At 33.2% G+C, this 24,259-nt stretch overlaps 2 protein-coding genes across 3 annotated transcripts; both read left to right on the top strand.

Annotated features, from left to right (window-relative positions):
- The first annotated feature begins 1,435 nt into the window (after positions 1-1,435).
- Positions 1,436-4,938, top strand: LOC131022151 (very-long-chain aldehyde decarbonylase CER1-like). Its single transcript, XM_057951567.1, has 9 exons — positions 1,436-1,800; positions 1,894-2,350; positions 2,422-2,641; positions 3,183-3,558; positions 3,640-3,747; positions 3,830-4,030; positions 4,117-4,215; positions 4,286-4,459; positions 4,560-4,938. Exons 1-9 carry the CDS (start codon positions 1,741-1,743, stop codon positions 4,737-4,739), a joined length of 1,875 nt encoding a protein of 624 aa, XP_057807550.1. The 5' UTR covers positions 1,436-1,740; the 3' UTR covers positions 4,740-4,938.
- Positions 4,939-14,366: 9,428 nt separating this feature from the next.
- Positions 14,367-19,914, top strand: LOC131022147 (very-long-chain aldehyde decarbonylase CER1-like). Of its 2 annotated transcripts, XM_057951563.1 has the most exons (10): positions 14,367-14,454; positions 14,591-14,814; positions 16,340-16,572; positions 16,647-16,866; positions 17,316-17,691; positions 17,841-17,948; positions 18,044-18,244; positions 18,329-18,418; positions 19,362-19,535; positions 19,631-19,914. In XM_057951563.1, exons 1-10 carry the CDS (start codon positions 14,395-14,397, stop codon positions 19,793-19,795), a joined length of 1,851 nt encoding a protein of 616 aa, XP_057807546.1. In that variant the 5' UTR covers positions 14,367-14,394; the 3' UTR covers positions 19,796-19,914. The 2 variants fall into 2 exon arrangements, with proteins under 2 accessions (XP_057807546.1, XP_057807547.1); XM_057951564.1 differs by lacking the exon at positions 18,329-18,418.
- Positions 19,915-24,259: the final 4,345 nt, after the last annotated feature.

The following is a 24,259-nucleotide window of genomic DNA, read 5'->3' as shown; positions in this document are numbered from 1 at the left end:
TTCAAATGACTCAAAAAATTGGGCACGAAGATTAAGAAATGTGTGATAAAGGTGTAAAGTGGTGATGGGACAACCCAAAAAATAGTGTTAAATGCCTAATTTTATTTTTAAATTTGGGTTGAGTCATTTAAAGTGGGACGATCCAAAATAAAAATTGAGTCATTTGAAGCGGGACGGAGCGACTCTAGTGACCACTACATTCACCTTCACCTTTTCTTTTCCTTTTACCATCACACTGAGACAAATTAAATTAACCCACATCTGGTTTGCAACATAGGAGACACATCACACATCCATCAGTAACTCAGAAATCTAATGAAAAGTCTGCAACATAGGAGTTGCTAGTGGCAATATTTTTTTCCACAGCTCAGTTTGCAACATAGGAGAGCTGTTAATGGCAGTATGCGCGTCGACCCGACGCGCTTCGTGTTCCAGCTAAACAAGTTGACTAAAATGAGACAAAATGAAACTAGATTGTGAAGTGTGACAAAGATCATAGTTTTGCATTATCAAGTATACTATAATATTCAAAGCCATTCGTCTACATCCACGAATTAATTAAATGCCCTTAATAATGTCTGATTTTATTAAACAAATCGTCAACTGATACCGTGGCCTTCCCCATTCCCAAACTATACGTCCAAAAAAAAAAAAAAACACATTTAAAATTAAGAATAATAAACAATCACATCCAGCATAAATAATTCAATCTTTCGAGGTGGTTTCAAAAATTTGCCTAAATGAGTTTATTTAAATTATCGATGGAGGAGAGGAAGAAGAGAGAAAAAAAGCAAGAAGTTTGGGATTGGTTTGTAGGCCAAATTATACCAGAAATGAAGGAGCATGAAACAGATGAATCCGCATAGGAACTCTGCTGTTTCACTAAATTAGAAGTAATGAGCGGTTAGTCTCAATTACTCAATCCCGCAATTGATTGGGCAGTTGGGACTAATAAATGCGCCATTTATAAGTCATGCTGTTTTAAAGGACAGCTAAGGGTGGCTGCATCTGCCTCTGCCTTGCTTGGGTTTGGGACATTATATTGGGCTGGATTTGACCACACAGTAATTCATTTTACACAAAAACTCAAGTATAACGGGTATATGGTAGCGATCGCGTTAATCTGCACTCAGATCATGATCCGCATCTTGATCCGAACCTGCATTCTGACCCAAATCGTGTAAATAACACTATTCGATTATATAAATGACACTAAAACATTTTTAAAGCGATATATCGTCATTTTCAATCTTATAGTGTCAATTACAGAAAATGTCATTTATATTTCTGAATAATGTCAGTTATACACAGTGTCATTTACAATGTTATAGTGTCATTTGTATAACCGAATAGTGTCATTCACACGATTTGGATCAGAATGCGGGTCATGATCTGGATACGATTGTACGGTACACTTTGTATCCAAGACCACCTCTTCATTTTACGAGATCCACCGAGTGAGGTTATGAGTGAAAATTGTTAGTTTAAATTGAATTTGTCCAAAAGAATGTGACGATTATAATATCTCAATAGTACTTTCATGGATGCCGACAGTAACTCTTAGAGCAAGGGAGAGAAACAAACCGAACAAGAGGAAACACGTGTAGGGGTGGTTATTAGGCAGAATCAATGGAATGCCATAATGGAAAAGTGATGAGTCCACACATTATCTTCACTATAAAGGTAATATATGGACGTAAAGGTAGAGAAACATTAGAAACCTAAGAGGGGGAAAAGAGAATGGCGTCTAAACCAGGAATTCTCACTGAGTGGCCATGGACGTGGCTCGGAGACTACAAGGTAGTATTTCTTAACATTCCTACTTTTGTTTCATATAGTTGGATGATTCACTACAATTTACGTTGGATTAATACAAGTGTTTTGGTGTTGTAGTATGTGGTAATAGCGCCATGGGCAATACACTCAACATACTCATACATGGTGAAGGATGAAAATGAAAGGGATTTGGGGCACCTAATCATATTCCCTTTCTTGCTAACAAGAATGCTGCACAACCAGCTGTGGATTTCCTACTCTCGCTATCGAACGGCCAAGGGGAGCAACCGGATAGTCGACAAGAACATCGAGTTCGAGCAGGTCGATCGGGAGAGAAACTGGGATGATCAGATCATATTCAATGGGATTTTGTTCTATATTGGTTATAACTACGTCAAGGAGTCTCATAACCTGCCGTGGTGGCGAACCGACGGCGTGATCTGGACAATCCTGCTTCATGCAGGGCCCGTCGAGTTCCTCTACTACTGGCTGCACAGAGCGCTGCACCACCACTTCCTCTACTCGCGCTACCATTCCCACCACCACTCCTCCATCGCCACCGAGCCCATCACGTGTAAGATTATATACCAAGATTAGGTGAAGTTTTTGATAGACTTAACCATCCATGTTCTTGGTATTTGGCAGCTGTGATCCATCCATTCGGGGAGCACATAGCCTACTTCGTTCTGTTTGCTATACCGCTGCTCACAACGCTGTGGACGAAGACAGCCTCCATGGTCTCATTTGCAGGTTACATCACCTACATCGACTTCATGAACAACATGGGACACTGCAACTTCGAGCACATACCAAAACGCATCTTCTCCGTCTTCCCGCCCCTCAAGTACCTCGTCTACACGCCTTCGTGAGTACTCCGATCTATCTTCATTTCTTCAACAATGTGTGTGAGATTAAGTGAGCATGATGGGGGTAGGGTCGGGTCCCCAACTGATCTTTTTTAAGATGATCTACCTATATGTTCATCTCCATGTGATTAATGCCTCTCAATAATAACTTACTAGGGGCCCTTCAAAATTTAATAATTGCTGGAAATAATGTGATATGTGTACATCTCCTCAAGCTACTATGCTATCCTCTTATACCAATTCTTCTATTGGGGTTTCATACAATTTTATTTCTTATCTAACTTTAGGCCGGTTATAGAAAAGATCTAAGTCTGTCACATTCCATATCCCATCCTACAAAGGTACCTAGAAATTCAAGCAGTTGAGCCTCATAAATTTCAAGATTTATGTGTCACATTGCACCTCGCAGCATGCTAGATCTAGATATACTTTTCTATACGGAAATATATATGATTGACCTACATAGTAAATATGAAGAATGGCTCCACACCAAAATTTTTACTTGTCTAGAAATTAATATAAGATTTGATTATACTGCAGGTACCACTCCCTGCACCACACTCAATTTCGGACCAATTATTCACTCTTCATGCCGTTCTATGACTACGTCTACGGCACCATGGACAAGTCCTCTGATTCATTGTACGAAAGCTCGCTAGTGAGGAAGGACGACGTACCTGACCTGGTGCATCTCACTCATCTAACGACGCCAGAGTCCATATATCATCTTCGCATTGGATTCGCGAGCTTGGCTTCCGAGCCTCACAAATCCAGGTGGTATCTGTGGCTAATGTGGCCTGTCACAATATGGTCTATGATGATCACTTGGATATACGGCCGCACATTCGTTGTCGAGAGGAACGCCTTCAAGAACCTAAAACTGCAGACATGGGCTGTGCCCAAGTATAGCATCCAAGTAAAAAACAGAGAAACTACAAACATTAGTTCAATAATAAGAGTGAAACAAACTACTACTGACTTCAGTTTTTATATACAGTACTACATGCACTGGCAGAGAGAGTGGATCAACAACCTGATTGAGGATGCAATACTCGAAGCTGATGAAAGTGGAGTGAAGGTGCTGAGCCTCGGCCTACTTAATCAGGCAAGTTGAAGCTCTAAAACGCGGCCGTGTTCTGTTCAGTTTAGCTTCAACAGAGCATCTAACTTATCCAATCTTAATCCAGGAGGAGGGGCTTAACAGAAACGGCGATCTTTTCTTGAGGAGACATCCTCTGCTGAGAGTGAAACTGGTAGATGGGAGTAGCTTAGCAGTTGCCATAGTTCTCAACAGCATTCCAAAAGGAACAACTCAGGTGGTGCTCCGAGGCAACCCAACCAAGGTTGCTTATTCCATCGCGCTTGCCTTATGCCAAGGGGGAATGCAGGTGAGCTTTACCATATATCAACAAACTAACTCAATGCATTTACCATCTATACATATTTATATGACTTGAGCTGTAACTGCCAATAGGTCTTCACATTGAACGAAGACGACTACAAGAAGATCAAAGCAAAGCTCAACAGCGAGGCTGCAAGTAATCTGATTCTCTCCAAAAGCAGCCCTTCCAAGGTTGGCAGCTCAGCTCTCTCCACCTTTTCATATACATTTTGAACTACACTTATGTTTACTCTGTCTGCAGATATGGTTGGTGGGAGATGGACTAAGCCAGACAGATCAACAAAAAGCATCCAAAGGAACCATGTTCATTCCCTTCTCTCAGTTCCCCCCAAAGAAAACGCGCAAAGACTGCTTGTATAACACTACACCAGCAATGTTGGCTCCAAAGAATATCGAGAATGTTGACTCTTGTGAGGTAAATTAACAGTTACAAATCTAGGGGAACTACACATCATCTCATCTCAATCCATTTGAACATATAAATAAACATAAAAGTTTCTTATCATTGATGACAGAACTGGTTACCAAGAAGAGTGATGAGCGCGTGGCGTGTAGCAGGAATCGTGCACGCTGCAGAAGAATGGAATTCACACGAGTGTGGAAACGTGATGTTCAATATTGAAAAGATTTGGAAGGCCAGCCTTGAGCATGGATTCCGCCCCCTCACGGCGTCTGCTGAATCAAACCTCAACTAGGCTGCATTCTGAGATCATTGAAAAAAAAGAAGAAGAAATTAGATATGGTATATATGCTGCAGCCTGCATTTTATATTTATTGAAATGATCAAACTCTTAAAATATTTATCCAGCCTATATCAAAGATAACTTTGGAGCATTTCCCTGTGCTTCAGTAATACACAGTTGATAATAATATAACTATCGCATTCGCACTTCAGTTCTCGCCATCAAGCATTTGTTACTCATCAAACTTCAGAAAACGCAAAAATTCACCACAACACTTTTGCTCAAACATATCCAAATGCGTAAATTAAGCATCTTCAGAAAACGCAAATATTCACATGCATATCCGTTAACTTAAAAAATAAAAAAATACTATGATTCTTCCAAGCTCTAACTCCTTGCCTTGCCTCATAAACTTTCAATTTAGTTCATGATATTATAGCGAGATCTAAGTGAACACAGCCCTAATTGCAGTGTTCGTGACTCAGAGGTATGATCCGAGACTCTAATGCTTAAATCAGCACGATGAATGGAGGTTTTGGGTTAAGGTTTTGGGAGAGAAAAACCAGAGAAAACATGAATGTTTTTCAACAAGTGTCGCGTCTGATCTTCGTCTAGATCTTCATATATTTTGCTGGGCTTTAACTCTGTTGCATTGATTCGTATAATGTGCTAATGGGCCGGGCCCATTAATTGAAACTTAATATTATGCCTCATCGATAATTAATTCGAATATTCATTTCTGATATACCTTCCCAATAATATTAATTTTCAATTAATGGACCAGGCCCATTAACAAAGTAAGATCATAATATAAAATTTGTATAGATTCATATTTAATACTCCTTCAGTCTATAATATTGTTGTCACTTTGTGGACGACATGAATTTGGAGAAAGTAATGAATAATAGTTGATAGTAGGAGATATTATTGTGAGTGGAGTTTGTGGATCCTACTACTATAAATGGAAGTGACAAGAATATTAACATTAAAGAAAACAAGTAAAACGTAAAGATGATTACAACTTTTAAGACTTTGTATATTGATAGCGAATAATTTGCGCGTGCATAATGTGTGGCGTGTATCTTACCATGAGACTTTATACGTATTTATAGGCTTAAATTATTAAGAATTATAGTAACAATAGAACTTTATCTGTGTCCTAATAGAGTTAGAACTCTTCAAGCCAATCTTTAGTCATCAAGTTGATCCCCATTTTATCGAACATCTAACAACTTCAAGATAACATCAAATCCCGCATATTTTATCAGCTTCAACTTTGATCCTTAGGGTTGCATACTTTGTCCTCGTCAGATATTATTGACGGACCAATTCAATAGATCATATTTCCTTATTTGAATGTTACAATTCAATAGGTAGGTCACTTCCTAAAATAGAAAGTCAACATATAACAAATATCTTCACATAACTCATTATTTACACCAAATGTCATTAATGTACCTCACACATAATTATCTCTTCTTTATTTCTTTCTCATATTTTTTTGGATAAACATATCTTTAAAAAAAGTTCTCTTTTATATTTTATTATAAATTATTCGTTTCTTAACATTCATCTACAATCTTTATGGCCTATTAAATTGGAACGGAAGGACTATATAACATAAAACTTTTTGTATAAAGATAATCATCGATTCGTGGAGCCATGCTGCCCATGCGTTTTCGAGTTGGATCCCTTTGAAAACAAGTCTAATATTAACAAATTATTCCCATTATCGTAATATTAAAATATATTGTATATGTACATTCTAAAACGTAAGTGTGTGCCCATTTCTTTAAGAGACGTACGATTGTTTGAAATTGAATTATTCCAAGATTATTAGAAATTGAGTTTGAGTTAGTCTGAAATTATTTCAGATTAATACTATCACAAGAGTAGATTAAGACTAATAAATCATGACTAATTAGTACACATGTCCGTGGGATATATGGGGAGCATCGAAACTAATATGTAGATTTTTAATATTTGTGGATTTTAAAAATCTATAGAATTCACACGAATTCTTCATGATTTTGAATAAATTCTTGATCGGATTTTTAATGAATTATCGAGAATTGTCGTGATTTTCTCGGAGTTGAAATCCACAAAGCAAGTGGCCGCGCGGCGCTCAACGAGCGATGGATGAGTCCCAGCGCCCGCTGGGAGCTCAACGACCACTTGGCAGCAAATAAGCTGAATGTCATTCGCTGTGTACGTGCACCATTGATTCAAGCATGTTAAAAGAAGACCAAGCATATATTATAAGGCATGTGTACGTGCACCATTGAATTAAGTATAGCCACATGATTTAAAATATTCATTTAGATCGTTGGATGCCTCGAGTAGAGCCCAGCCATCGTTGTATCCTCGGCCAGCGACCGCTAGGTGCCAGTCGGCGCTAGCTTTTTGAACCGCGTCCGCTGGCACCCAGCGAGCGCTGGAAACTCTCAAGATTTTCGAATTCTCGTGGTCTGAGATCGGATTTGTTCATGTGTATTTTTCAACGAAATCAATGAAAGTCATTCCAACTTTAAAGTCTGCAAATTTTTAAATACCTCTAGATTTCATAGACTTTTAAAAGTCTTGAACGAATACACCAATATTTTTTTATAAACTTTTAAAAGTCTTGAACGAATACACCCATATTTCAGAAGTCTACATAAATCTATTAAAGTCTTAAACTAATACACCCCCCTTAAATAATATGTTTGAATAAATAAATATAAATATTAAACAAAATCAAAATATAAGCAAATGAAAAATATTTTTTAAAAATAAAATAAAATAAAATAATCCACGTCAATTGGTCAATAAGTAAACATAAATATTAAACATTATTTGTAAATCAAATTATCAATAGATTCAACAAAGAGAAAAATAAATACATAATATTGTATATTATGGAATACTTTCGTATACATTTGTGGTAGTACTACCGTCATTTTTATTACTCCATCTGTCTCATTACAAATGTTTCATTACTTTTGGGCATGGAGATTAAGAAATGTATATAAAGTAGATAAAGTGAGTTGGTGGAAATTGTTTAAATATTAGGTATAGAGAGATAATATATTGTCAAAAGAGGAATGAGACATTTGTAATGGGACTTCTCATTATGGAAAGTGGAACATTTGTAATGGGATAGAATGAGTATTATCATAAATCGAAATATTTTTCAATTGTAATTTCAAGCTCTTGATATAGCAACATACATTATAATAAAATAACAATGACAACATGATATCAAACATTAATTACAAAAAATATGCAATTTAAATTTACAAATTTATATACTATCATTTTTAAAATATTAATTTATTTAGTAATTGTAATTAACATTATACATTATAACTATAGATTAAGGCGGCACATGATAAAATAATAAATAAATTTAAATCATATTTAAAATTTTGTTTTTAATATATATATAAATGCCAATCTAATATTGCATTTAATTGAAAAAACATAATAACAAGTATATTAATACAAATAAATTAGAAATTTCCTACTCAAACATAAATAGAAATTTAATAATCTAATTCATATTTGAAATTTTATTTTAAATATATATAACTAATTATTCATCTATAAATTTTTATAATAGTAAAGAGTTTTAAAATGAATCAATATTATTTCTTACACTTCAAATGCATTAAAAAGTAACATTTAAATAAATCATATACATAAAAGAGCATAAAAAATAAACACAAATAGAAATATTGAAAGTGAAATAAAATCAAAATAGAAAAGAAGAAGAAGCAAAAAAAACATGGATATGAGGAGAGAGAAATGATAGAAAATGGAAAAAAACAGTTTTTAATTAATTTCAACCTTTAAACGATCATAATTTATTCATATCAAATTTATCTTTTATGATTTTTATATCAAATAAAAGATCTTGTCATTATCTTTCATTTAATATTGCATACTAAATATTTTTCTTAAATCAAATGTAATGATTTTTAGAAAATACCTAAAAATAGGAAGAACAAAAAGGAGAGAAACATTTGGTGTCAAAAAATTATTAAAACTGCATTTTCATATATAATATATAGATATATAGATTCACATGACATTATTGAAATTAAATATCGGGCTATATGTCAAATCAAATATATTATTAGAAAATTAATCTTCTCTAGTCCTACCAATTGAACTATAACTTACATATTTTAATAACCTACAACCTCTATCTTTAGCCAATTAGCCATGCACCTCTGGTAATTAATAGCCCCCAATTCATCAACATTAAGATAATAATAAGTAGCAAAAGAAAATAAAGCAATATACATATATAGGGCTAGTTAACGTAAAAATAATATTTTATTATAAAAAATAAAAATATTGCAGAGAACATATATATAAAGTTACTGTATTTACTCTTAAATTAATTGCATTTGGGAAAATAAGAAAATTCACCCCTTGAGGGGTTCAAATATATGTATATGGATATAAGCTCGTAAATCGACTGTAACCAATAAAGACTAAAAAAGGAATTCATAAAATTGAGGGCTGTGTTTTGGATAGGGTTGTATATGAATCGAGCTGAATACTTCTAGGCTCGGGCTCGGCTGGTGAAAATTTAGTTAGGCTCGAATTCGAGCTTTAAAATGAGTTCGAGCTCGGCTCGACTATTGATGTGTGTGATTTAGTTGTCTAGATTATGTTTTTTATCGTGTGTTTTTTCTTTGATATTACCCAAGTTCGTTGGCATTTTGCGCAGAAATTGCGTGGATGGAGAATGAAGATGACAGATGTCGAGAGATGATGAAAGTCGAGAATTTTGGATCAAGTTGAATGCTTTTAGAAGAGAATTAGAGATTGAGCTTGAAGTTAATTATTTTATATTTAATTAAAACCTAATACTCTTGTTTTGATTATTTTTTTTGGGCTTATGTTGGTGAGGGCCGAAAAAGCCCTTTAGTGGAGTTAGGGATCGGCTATTAGGGATTTAATCCCCTATGTTTATTTTGATTCCCCACTCAGCCGCATTCTTATTTAGAGATAGGTTAGGTTATATATATTAGTTAGTTGATTATATTTGGACAACACGTTTTTCTTTTTCTTTTTCTAGACTAAGAGTTAATTAGGTTTTTAATTTTTGCTTAGGTTGTAGTTTTAGCTTTGACTTTTATTAAGGAGAATTTTTGGCAGAGACGTGTTCCACCAATTCCAAGTGTGGTGTTTGGTTTGTTATTCAATTGCAATTTATTATTCTTGTTTTATGTTTGATTTTATTTATTTGATTGTTCTAGTTTTAATTATGAGTAGCTAAATCTTTAATTCGGCGAGAATAATGAAGTATTGATTTAATAACCTGTGAGACCTAATTGTTCATATAATTGATTCCTAATGATTTCGATTTGTTCCTTGTGTTTAAAGATAGTTCTGATTTAATTTAAGCCTGATCAACTTAGGTTAAATTGGATTACAGTCAATTAGCACCTCCAATCCGTAATTGTTGGAATAGGGCTGATTAGTGATAAAGCTACCGTGTTCGTAGTAGCAATAAATTGGTGGATTAATTATTACTAGCGTATCTAGGATAATTGGTCTAAATTGGGTTCCTTCCTCTTAATGCTATTAGAATATTAAATCTAGGTCTGGCGTCTCCAGCTAGGTTATATTTTAATAAGGGAAATAAGCAGGTCTGGCGTCTCCAGCTGTTTATCGACACAGTAAGTAGGAATTGGGGTACGTCCGTTGCGTTTCACGGTATCCTATAACTGGTTGGTTGATAGGGATTAATTAATCTTTGCGTCGATGATCGGATTTGTTAAATTGGTATGGATTTATTCGAGTCGAGTTACATTTTCTTTGATTATTTTCTAGTGTTATTTTATTTGATTTAATTTGCTTTCTTAGTTAATTAATATTTTTCTCAAATTAAGGCGTGGTGGCATCACCAAAAATATAGATTTTATGGAATTGAATGATTTTACCTGCTCCCTGTGGTTTGACCCTGCTTGTTACTATACTTATTTAATTCTTGGTGAGATTGCAGGAATTATTTGGTGGAAAACGACGTCCACCAACTATATAATATTAAGATCGAGTTCGGTTCAAATTCGATTCGTTAATTATTCATTTATCTCGAGCTCGAGCTCGGCTCGATTTTGGAGCTCAGGCTCAAATTCGAGCTCGGTTCGTGAATTAATAATAAATAAAACATATTATTATGTAGTTCATTCCACAAAACAAAATCACAAAATAAATCCACAAAAATTATCAAAATTACATAATAAACTTAATTTCATAAAACATGGCATTTGATCTTGAAGCTCCTTGCAAATCTCATCGTACTAATACCGAAAAAATTCAAATAACATAAAAACTACAAATAAGTAATACCCAAATTAGACAAATTCAAAAGAAATAACTTTACCAGTGTTCTTTACAAAACTCTTTAAGACATTTTGAATTATTTGATGTCTTGAGTGTCATCCTTTACAATAGCATATAGAAAAATTTAGAATTAAGAATATATGAATAGATGTAAGAAAAAATATGGAAATAAATAATAATAATAATAATAATATATAATACCTTATTTTTCCAAAGTAACATTTTTAAATTTATAATATAAGTCTAGATCTTTATTATTAAGTTTTGTTAATATTATAAAGAGTACATTATTAAGATTATATATCTAAATTATTTATGAGTTATAATTTACTCCCTCCGTCTCACGAATCTTTGAGTCATTTCTATGTACAGTAAGAATCAGGGAAAAAAATAAGGGGTTCTAATTAAATTTATCTTAATTAATTGTGTATTTTTCTATTTTATCACTTTTCTACTTTATTACCTGTACACTTAAAACACTAATCTTCAACTCCTTAATTTCCATGCTGAAAAGAAGTGATTCAAGATTCCCGGGGTGGAGGGAGTATAATTTATTTTTAACAAATAGATACTTTGTCAAGTTAGTTGTAAATTACTATTTTTTAATTATGAGAATAATTTTTATTATTTAAAAAATATTTAACAAATGAAATATATAAAATTATTATTTAATGAACATAGTCGCGAACATCTTCGCGAATAGGCTCGCTAAGGTACGAGCCGAGCATGTTCGCGAGCTCCCGAGCCGAGCATGTTCGCGAGCTCCCGAGCCGAACATGTACAAGCTCGAGTCTAGCTTGGTAATTTTATCGAGCTCGGATTCGGACTCGAGTCCAACGAATTTTGAATGAGTCTTTTTCGAGCTGAGCCTCGAATAATTCGCGAGCGATTTTGTTCATTTACTGCCCTAGTAGTTTTGGAAGGGTAAGAGCTAGATAGAAATCTTAATTAGATTTTTCTATAATAATATAAAGATTGTTGATCGAGGGTAATCAAAGTGTGTGGGGTTGTAATTGTATATAATCAATTAGTAGCAAGTATTGGTAAATTGCTTATTTGTCCTTCAAGAAATTACGACTTGTCCTATATATGCAAATCGATAGGAGATGACAATAAAAGTTTTTCTACATAGATAAGGGATAAAATCTGTTATGTATGCGCGTTTTTGGCGTAGTATGTGTCTGCAGTTCTTAAATATTTTCGTAATTCTGATTTATTAACTAATGTAATAATAGTACTATTCAGTATTCAGTAGGGAGGGTGTCACTAGTGTGTATTATATTTAGCTCTATATATATAGCGACATGTAATTATTTGAACTACTCCCTATTTATAAATAGGGATGTGTTAAAATATAACTCATTGATTTTTATCATCTCTCTATATAGAGTGACATATAATTATTTGAACTACTCCCTATTAACACATTTATAAATAAGGGTGCCTTAAAATATAATTTAGGAATTATTTTCAATATTTAAATTATAAAGATATCTGGTGGATTCACCATTTTATTGAATGAATTGAAGGTCTTGAGTTCGAATCTCATAAAAAGTCGAAATTTTAAATTTTAAATTCATATATAATTATGTAACAAATTTGAACATATTTCACATAGAATTGAATTTGTAATTGTATTCTGAAAGAAATTTGTAGCCTAATATTTTCATATATATAGCGCTCTAATGAGACCCTTATTTTTAGTGAGATGTTAGACACGATCTCGTGCATTTATTTTATCAATTCTATGACTGATATTGTACTTAGAGGGCAATTTTTTTCTCAGGATTCGAATCCTGGAGGAAACGAAATATTTTAAATTTCGTTGTTCATCAGTATATACTGCCTTGTTCATCAGTTTATATGTCTTATTCATTACCAATTTTTTAAATTTCGTTATTCATCAGTATACATACTGCCTTATTCATCAATATATATGTCTTATTCATTAAAAATAAGGGTCTCATTGGAGCGCACCCCTATATATATATATATATATATATATATATATATATATATATATATATATGAATGAGTTAAAATTTTTTAGATGTTAGTAATTAGTTCTCCATCCACTCCAAGAACCACCTTATCTCTCCATTCACCAAATCCACCTTATATCTCCAATCTCCAATTCGCTCCCAAGAGGGATCGAACCCGGGTCACTTCACTTAAGTGAGGACCCGGTGGCCAGTGATATGAATGAGTTAAAATAAAACACATTCTAAGATCTACGATTGATTCATCACTTTGTTTGATGAATTCCGATGATCAGATTCTATACGATTTTTTTTGTATGTCAAATATGAAATATCCATAGGTATGCAATTCAAATTTAAAAAAGTCCTAAAAATATATGTTGGTATTCAATTATAACTTTTAAACATCCATCTAAATCTAGTGATATTGAAATTTCCAAGGATTCTAATATGTCATGGATTTTGGAGGATTTTAGTGCTCTAGTATATAAATATAAAATTTCTGAACAAATCTCACATCCCCATAAGAGATTCCAAGTATTGTCTCTCTCCCTTGCGAAAAACAATAAATTTCTTTAGGGCGTGTTTGATATTGACTAATACACTGTATTAATTAATTTAGTATAGATCAGTCTAGTGTTTGGTATTATTTAGTAATAATGCGGATGACCCGGTTTAATCCCACGACCCAATATTATTAATCCAGATTTCTTAGGATTAATAATACCACCTCCCCCCTAGGATTAACTTAAACCAGGATATTCCGTATTTAGCCATGATAGCAAACACCAACTTAGTATTAATAATTTGTCATTATCCACGCTAAATATCCTGGTTACAAATTATCCTACATAATCCTTTATTGAAAACCAAACGAGCCCTTAGTTTGTTAAGTGTTATAGATGAAAAAGTGAAAATGTGAATAAAGGAAAAAAGCTTTTGGCACATAAGAAAACGTATCAAGTTTCATGGAACAGCCTAAAACTCATGTTTCGTGGGACAGAGCTAATATCTTTTTATTAGGAGCTAGTATATTAAAACATAATAAATTAAAGTTGAAAAAAAATACTAATTAATAATTAACAAATTAAAAGTGGAACACGACGAGACACGCTAAAGTGTGGGACAAATGATCACATCCACCCGATATCCAATTCATTGTTAGTAATAGTAATGTATATTTTAAAATTAATTTATATATAGCCTAACCCTACTATACATATAGCCTTCAATTTTTTTTTTTTAAATATCTTTTAAGAATTGCACTTTTTTCTTCTTCTTCTTTTTTTTTTTTTTTCCCCCTATATAAGGGGTTGATATACAGATAGGAAAAAACCATTTAGAAAATGGCTACAAAACCAGGATTGCTTACGGAGTGGCCATGGAAGGCTCTTGGAAGTTTCAAGGTACTCTTAATCTCTTTCTCAACACACATTTTTTAGTGTGTATTATCTTAGTTTTAATCTTGATTTTCTAGATTAAAAAGAATTGATTTTCAATATTCTTGTACTATTATATTTTGATGAAACTTCCCTTTGGTAGTATATCATCTTGGCTCCATGGGCAATGCACAGCCTCTACTCTCTTGCAACAAAAGGGAAAAATGAGTTGGACTACACCAATCTCCTCATTCTGCCATTTTTACTATCAAGAGCTCTCCACAACCAGATTTGGATATCCATCTCTCGACACAGAACTGCTCAAGGCAAAAACAGGATCGTCGATAGAGGCATTGAATTCGAACAAGTTGACAGAGAATCCAACTGGTTTTATACTCTCTCTCTTCTTCTTTTATAAAGAAGAAAAACAAAATTTTCCTCAAAAGAAGAAGAAGAAGAAGAAAAACAAAATTATGATTACCCTAAGAAATAAAAACACACTCTCCAAGTGACTCGAAACTCTGACCTATTGGTTGGAGCTAGAGGAAACTTCTTCCCAAGAGATTACGCTTCAATAGGAGAGGAAACTTCTTACCAAGAGACTACGCTTCGTTGTTATAATGAGAGGAGTTTATAAGTTCCTTCAAAGTGTTTGTCAAAATAAGTTCATAAAGAGCTTATAAATTGTAAAAATTAACTCTAAAAGCTTATAAGTTCCCCAAAAATAAGTTTCTCTATCCCAACTTATTCTTCATTATCTTATAAAGCAACACTCATTTTACAAAAATAACTCAATTATGATTTTTTATTTTAATCATATACTAGCAGAAAGAACGTACGTTGTAAGTGTAATTAATGTTATTTTATTTGATAATCTATTATTTTAGAAAATCTATTAATTCATTACTTTTATTAGATAATTTATTGAATGGATATATTTATCTATAAGCCTTATCAATAGCTATAGATATATATCACATAGATATAGTGTAATATCTTATGAATTAATATATTCTTTATAAATATATAATATGTAAAATAACCTTAAAATAAAACATGTAAGCACTCCCAGCAGAAATCTCAAAATTATGCTCCTATATTCCTCCCTAAAGCTTCCCTATTTAATTTTAGGATCTCGATTTTATAAATGCATACACCAGATCTCCTATTTTCTACATAAAAATAATAATTATGTGTGGGCCCTACTAATTATAAGCTTAAAATAAATTTAGGGTGGGTGTAAATTTAAGATTGAATTTAGGTAGGTGTAAAATTTTTTGTGGGCCCCATTCAATTTAGGGGATCTGCTGGATGCATTTTTTATCTCATTTTTAATTGTTTTAGCCTAAATTTAGAGTTAGTGATGTATTTAGGTAATCTGCTGGGAGTGCTCTAATAGGGGTAAAATAGGAGTTCGAGGGTTTTTTAGGACAGTAACTTAGGCTGATTTGGAAATTATGACAAAAATTTTTGAACTTGTAAAAATAGGACACTAATTTTTTTAGAATAAAATAGGACACTAATTAATAAGTGTTGCACTCGCAGGACATTTCTCGGCCAATTATCGGCCGAGATATGTCCTATTTTTACGATGCTTATTAATTAATGGCCTATTTTATTCTAAAAAAAAAATAAGTGTCCTATTTTTACAAGTCCGAAAGTTTCTGTCCTAATTTCCAAATCAACATAAGTTAGTGTCCTAAAAAATCCTCTGACTCGGTAAAATAGGCAATCCACACTTATTAAGTTTTTAAAAAACTATACATCTTATATAAGCTTTTGAAACATCTTATAAGTTCCAAAAACTTATAAACTCTTTAAAATAAGCTTAGCCAAACACCCTCACGATTCTCTTCTTAACCAGCCTTAACAAATCTCCATTCAATTTAAATGGTTGATGTGTTTCTTGCAGGGATGATCAGATTCTGCTAAGCGGAATCATGTTGTACATTTTTAACTACACATTGTCGGCCGCCTCTTTCTCGCCGGCGTGGAGGACCGATGGCGTGATCATAACGGCGCTGCTCCACGCCGGCCCCGTCGAGTACATCTACTACTGGCTGCACAGAGCTCTGCACCACCATTACCTCTACTCCAGATACCACTCTCACCACCATTCATCCATCGTCACCGAGCCCATCTCATGTAAGCATATATGTGTGTTTGTGTGTGTTTTTTGTGGGGAAAGAAATTAATTAACGGCGTTTGTGATGTGGCAGCCGTGATTCATCCTTTTGCAGAGCACATAGCCTATTTCCTGCTGTTTGCGATTCCACTTCTCGGCACGCTGTTTAACGGCACGGCGTCGCTGGCGTCTCTGTTTGGATACATAACCTACATTGATCTGATGAACAACATGGGGCACTGCAACTTCGAGTTCATCCCTAAATGGCCCTTTTCCATCTTCCCTCCTCTCAAATACTTCATGTATACGCCCTCGTAAGTCTATATCTACGTTTACTTTGATTGTAAAATTTCATTGGAAAATAATGGATAAGAAAAGATGAGAAAATAATACTCCCTCCGTCCAGCTAAAAATCGCGGGTTACTTTATTGCACGTAAAATGAGGAGAATGTATAAAGTGGTTAAAAGTGGTAGGGCCTAGTGGAACAAATGAGTATATTTTTCTCATATGTTTACAGAAATAAAAAGAGAGGAAAATATTTTCAAGCTCCTATCTTAAGATAATATTATTCAACATTGGGATGAAAATAAGTGAAAATGAGCCGTCCGAAAAAAAATTCCACCCTGATTGTCGGAGATTTTTTTTTTTTTTTTTTTTCATAGTAAACATGTGAAAAATGATAGAAAATGAGTACAAATATACATTTTCTTTCATTTTCCATCAAAGTAAACGCAAACCCTACTTCGTTACCATATACCGTAGGTTCCACTCGCTGCACCACACTCAGTTCCGGAGCAACTACTCGCTGTTCATGCCGCTGTACGACTACATCCACGGCACCACCGACAAGTCCACGGACGCGTTGTACGAGAGCTCGCTGGAGAGGCGGCCGGAGTCCCCCGACGTGGTGCACCTGACTCACCTCACCACGCCGGAGTCCGTCTTCCACCTCCCGGTGGGATTCGCCTCCTTCGCTTCGAGGCCTCAGGAATCCAAATCGAGCACGTGGTTCATGTGGCCTCTCTCGTGGCTGTCTGCTGCGCTCAACTTCGTGTATGGCCGCACGTTTCTTGTAGAGAGAAATCTGTTAGGGAAACTCAAGCTGCACACGTGGACCATCCCACGTTACACCATACAGGTAAACTTAATCATTTGTAAATGGCACGGATTTTAATAAAGTAGTTGAATACGTTGTGAATGGAGTAAAGGTCTCATTTTATTGTGAGTGGAAAACTTACCAAAAGTAGATTGAATATATGATCTTGTTAATTGTTTACATGTATGTAGTATGCCCTGAAATGGCAACGACAAGGTATCAATGTTTTGATCGAGGAAGCCATAATCGAAGCTGATGCACGAGGTTCCAAGGTTATAAGCCTAGGATTGCTCAATCAGGCAAGACTCATCTGCATTATAACAACTTCACAATCTTAATTAATTTTCCATGATAATGATAAATGATTCACTAATGTGTTTGGTAATTTTTTCAGAGTGAGGAACTGAACAGAAGTGGAGGAATATTTATTGAAAGATACCCAAAACTGAAAACAAAAGTTGTTGATGGAAGCAGTTTAGCAGTAGCTATTGTCCTAAACAGAATTCCTAAAGGAACAACAGAAATCCTCTTCAGAGGCGCTCTCTCCAAACTTGCTTTAGCTATTGTATCTGCTTTGTCCCACAACGGCATTCAGGTCTCTCTCTCTCTCTCTCTCTCTCTCTCTCTCTCCAGAAACATCTAGAATTCATACAAGAAAATTGATGTGATTTTGTTTCAGGTTGCGACATTCTATAAAACTGAGATGCTTAAACTATCTGCAACAACTGAGGAGGGTGCAGTTGCAGTGTCCAAAAGTTACACTCAGAAGGTGAGCATTTAATTATTACTCACTCCGTCCCAAAAAACATGAGTTGTTTCTTTTGGGGACGAGATTTTAAAAAGTAGGATTTAGTGTGTTAAATGTGGTAGATGAAAAAGTGAATAAAGGAAAAACTTTTGCCATATAAAGAAGGGTAAATTGCATGAAAATACCCAACCTTGTACCAAAATCTGATTTTTTGACAAATTTTTTAATTGTAGCAAAAAAATATAACGACCTTTCAATCGGTCCGGATCCTGAGGCATTTTTAGGAATTAATCAATGCCGAGATGGATCTTCGGAAAGCTGAGATGACTAGTCGGGCCGGCTAATGAAACAGTGTTGTTTCCATTTACATAAAACGACGTCGTTTTAGCAAGAAATAAATCTGAAGCAATACATGTAAGGATTAGGGCTTCAATCAGATGAAATCTCACCATCTCTTCTCGCAATCGTTCTCCTCTCTCCTTCAACAGAATTTTTCCAGAAATTGTTAACATCTAACATAACTTTATCCGATAAAAAAAAAAATGTTTAGTGCTAAAGATGATTTACCATAGGATTAGGGATTCGAAAATGGTGTCGTTTTGCACGTGTACCAGGCCACGAATACAACTAATTTTTGCCACATCGTATGAAGCCCACACGTAAGTAGTAAACCCTAATTGAATTTAGTCGAAAAATGTCTCCGAACCGATATTGCAATCGATTGAAAGGTCGTTATATTTTTTTGCTACAATTAAAAAGTTTGTCAAAAAACCAGATTTTGGTATAAGGTCGGGTATTTTCATGCAATTTACCCTATAAAGAAATGTAACAAGTTTCGTGGAACAACCTAAAAAGGAATACGACTCATATTTCGTGGGACGGAGGGAGTACTTGGTTGTTGGAATCATTTTTAAAGAAAATTCAAGAAAGAAGAGAAATCCACACTACAAAATAATGGGTGCAGGTATGGCTAGTTGGAGATGGATTATCGAAAGATGAACAGCTCAAGGCACCAAAGGGGACTCTCTTCATTCCTTTCTCTCATTTCCCGCCAAAGAAGGCGCGCGACGACGTCTTCTACTGCCACACGCCTTCCATGATCGCCCCTCCTTCCCTTCAAAACCTGCATTCCTGCGAGGTTAGTGCATTACTACTCGTTTCGACAGCAACGCTGCTCTGTTTTTCGACGTTTCTAAGGATATTGCTCATCATATATCATGCATGTGGGTGTAGAATTGGCTGCCGAGAAGAGCGATGAGCGCTGCGCGCGTTGCCGGAATACTGCACGCCCTCGAAGGATGGGATGTGCACGAGTGCGGCGCCTCCGTTTTCGACGCCGACAAGATTTGGGAGGCTGCTATCAAACATGGCTTTCGCCCTACAACCATTTCCAAATAGTTCCACCACTTACATATCAAACTATATATATTGTTCTTGTGCAATTTCTGTTTCTCACTGCATATATCGTGTTTGGACTAATTATTCCTAATTAAGTTCAATCATTTTGGTTTCTGTTACACTAAAGTTAACCTCTTTAAATAAAAGTCAATAAATTAATAAATTTCTTGTCAGTGTGTTGATTTAGTAATATACTAATATAAATTAATGCGTTGAGATTAAATGTCACAAATTCAAATTCATCGTTCGCCACTTTTATTTAATTGTTCATTGATAAAAAAAGAAAAAAAAATTGTTCCCAACTTTGGTCAATGCAAAGGTAAATAAAAAAATTTAAAGACAAACGGTGCACTCGAACCAATGAACTCAGGTTTTGGGTATTAGCTACTTTCAATGCTTCTCTTTGAATATATTAAAATATTATCTATCTTTCGCTTTTACAATAATTTAACTTTTATAATTTCTTAAATTAAAAAAAAATACTATATAAATTAATAAATTGTAAATTTAGAATTTATCATTATATTAATATCTTTCTAAATTAATAAAATTCCTAAATCCCAAAGCTAACTATAACTAGTTTTGTACCTGTTTATTTTTTTAAAAGTAAATGTTATCCCTTGGGCCTATTTTAGGCCCTATTATTTAGTTAAAATCAGCCCAATTCAGCCACATAACCCACCCATTTTTTTTTTTATTTTAAAAAGATTGGACAAGAGTGGTGATTATTGCATGGGAATTAGTAAATTGAGACCTCCAATGCATCTATGCATCTATGCATTGGTGGAAGTCACCCCATCTATTCATACCCTAATTTTTCGTGCCTCATCCCTCTCTAAAGACAAGATATTTTATGTAAATAGTTTATTATTTAAGGGGTTTTGGCAAATAAAATATTAAAATATTTGCAGTGTGGTACAGAAGTCAGGTGGGCTTATGTCGCAGTCATTGCAACCGTAAAAATTAAAATACGAACTTAAATCTTTTTTTTTATTTTTTAATTATAAATTACATAAATAAATAAAGAAATTTAAAAACTGCATGACTGTGGACTCGAACTCAGGACTTCAGACTTTGATCGGACATTAATCACCTACCGTTAGACCAACACATGCACACTACAGACTTGAATATGTTCTAAAATACAGTTGACAACAGAGAAAATTTAAGGCGATAATGACGTTATCATCATCTTCATCAATTCTTTCCTTCTCTAATTTCAGTGGCAACCCTAATTCCAATAAACCATGTAGAAGCAGTAATGCGCTATCAATGGTGGTTCGCTCGAGCTACTCTGACGACTCCACACTTCTCCTCCGAGTTGCCAAATAACTGAATAATTTTTGAAAAATATTAAAAATTGAGATACAAAATATGAACAAAACATGATTAATTCTATATATAGATTAGCAACCAAATATTGGCAAACTTGCTTATTTGTCCTTAAACAAATAATTAGGACTTGTCGTATATATGGAAATAGATAGGAGAGGTAAAAGAAAAGGGGGATTTATGTCCATGACAAAAGAAATGATACATTCATAATTAATTGTTTGTTAGTTGTGATTGGAAAATGGAAATATATAGCAGTTGTTCACGTGGCTTAAATTAGGGATGTAAACGAATCGAATCGAATCGAATATCATTGTATTCGATTCATATTCGTAAAATTAATTACATATTCGAATCGGTATTCGAATACATTTCGAATCATATTTCGCTATTTGTATTCGATTCGTATACTATTCGCGAATACTCGAACCGAATCGAATATTCGTTTGTCTTTTTTTAAAAATGTATGTAACACAATATAAATCGAATATTCGGTTCGAAAAATTCCTATTATTAATTTAATTCGAATATATTCAATCCACGATTTTAATAGAGAAAAAAAATGTAAAATAATATTTCAAAATTTACTTAAAAAACTCAATAATATATACTAAAAATATTTTCTTCTATTTCAAAATCCAACTCCAAAAATAAAATTTTATTATTTATATATTATATATATATATATATATATATATATATATATAGGGAGAGGTTCAAATAAGAACCACTAAATAAAATTAGAACAGAGAACCATTTTAAACCATTCGATCATCAAGATCTACGGTGGATGCATCATCTTGGTGGATGAATGCAGATCCTGGGTTCGAATCCTGAAGGGAGCAAAAAATTTATTATTTTCGGATGCATTAAATTTAATAGCGAATGCATTAATTTATATAGTAGATGCATTGATTTTAATGGTTCTTATGTTCTCACGATAACCGCACCCTATATATATATATATATATATATTTTCGAATACCGAATCATATCGAATCGAATATCGTGATTCTCGAATAGTATTTGATAACTAAACGAATCAAAAAAAATATTTGTATTCGTATTCGAATCATAAAATTTGATATTCGAATATCAAAAATTCGAATCGAATACCGAACCGAATCAAAATTATTTGCTTCATTTACATCCCTAGCTTAAATGGAGCTAGTCGGATTCGAACAGGCCACTAACATAAAAAGGATAAAAGATCATCATTTTTACGAGTATTATTTAATTCATGACCAAGAAGAAGCAATTCATAATCATGAATTAAGCTAAAACTAATATTAATTCACAACCACCAACTTCTAAACTTCCGTAGTAGTCATAAATTTGCAATAAAGACAAAGCAGTACTTTAGTGCTATTTTTTATTTGGACCTTGCTATTTGGATCAATTTGATCCGGATCAAATCCAAAAAATAATTAATGTTCAACATAAAAAGACATATTTACCCTTTATGTATTTTTCATTTTAATGTTAATGAAATATGTATATATATTATTGGGAACATTATTTTCAATAAATACTTTTGTATTTTCAATGAGAAGTTTGACTAATTTATAATATATTTTGTAAACCAACATGAATGTATTTAATTACTCAATCATGCATTTGTTATCATGCTTTGATATTCTTTTATTCTTTATGTATCTGACGTTTTTTTATTTTTTTTGTTAACATATTTTACTTTTATTTTCCTGAAGTGTTTCTTTACTTTTATTTTTGTTATGTATGTTTTTCTTTTTTGTAAACACACCCTTTATTTAAATAAAAAATATTACAAAAACAAAAATATGAAACAAAACATAAAAACATAGATATCAAAGTAAGTATACTAAAGTTGTATTAATACGTATGTACTATTCCATGTCCAAAAAAAAATAAAAAATACGTCTCTGTTAATAGTCTTCTCTAGTTTTTTTGATAGAATTATATTCCCCCAGTTAAAACTTAAAATCTTCATAAAATATTCATGAAAAGAAATGTTTATTTTTGAGTGTATAAATTAAATTAAGTTCATGAATCTATTATTTTCATGACATGCATGAATCTGTTATTTTTTTTTTTGTTAATTAACATGCTTTAGTTTATTTTATTTTAAAGCCAAAATTTAACTTACATATTTGATTCATATATGTTTGCAAAAATTTAGTCTATTAACATGCTTTAGTCTATTAATTCATAATTTTAGGACATGAAAATATAAAGACTAAATTCAATGGATACATTTTAAGCTAAAGTTTTCGTACGCATTTGATTGATAATATGTAAAGTGATTTAAATATATACATAATTCATAAATTATATATATTATATGAAATATAATTAATTTTTATATTTATTAACTAAAAATAAAGGTCGAAATTTTATATTTTAAAAATAAATACATGTAAATGAAATTGTCACCTCTTGTAACAACCCGCTCTTTTATTATATTTAAATCCAGTAATACGATAATTATTATTTCATCTTTCAGTAAATCAAGCTCAGTAATTATTTATGATTTAAATTCAGCTTATGACACTGAATTTTTTTCTAATTGAAGCATGATTATTATTTTATTTCTAAGCCAGTTAGCTTCGCGGGAGTAAAACCACGATGAGAATTATTGAGTAAGCCAATAATTATTCAGTTCAGATTCATAACTGACTTAGTTAAGTCATGTTAATTATTAATCACAATAGAATTAATTTTCTATTTTTTTTATTTCTTGAGTCGTGAATTTATTCCGGCTTGTGAAGAATTAAATCTACGATATTAATTTAGATATTATTCCGTGTATTAAATCTAGCACGCCATGCTCCCTCAGCCACTCTATTCTCACCCGTGCTTAGTTTTTATTTCACTCCTACGTAGTCAAAAAATTGCAGCAAGCAAAATCTCAAGTATTCAACAGACAAATCTAATTTGTCAGCAGCAAATCTAATGACATTAAATTCTTCAACCACGCCTCAATTTAGCCGCACTATTCATCATCTTTTCACACTAATCAGCTCTCCATAAGTTCAGTATAAAGCCATCTTCATTCACCCTCTTCATCACAGCAACAAATCTACTCCTTCCATCGAGAAATCACCAAGCATAATCTCCTCATTCCCATTCCACAAACGTTCCTAGCAAAAAGAG

Source organism: Salvia miltiorrhiza, chromosome 4 (genome assembly GCF_028751815.1).
Source record: "Salvia miltiorrhiza cultivar Shanhuang (shh) chromosome 4, IMPLAD_Smil_shh, whole genome shotgun sequence".
NCBI classification, from domain to species: domain Eukaryota; kingdom Viridiplantae; phylum Streptophyta; class Magnoliopsida; order Lamiales; family Lamiaceae; genus Salvia; species Salvia miltiorrhiza.
This window is presented reverse-complemented; position numbering and strand designations above follow the sequence as displayed.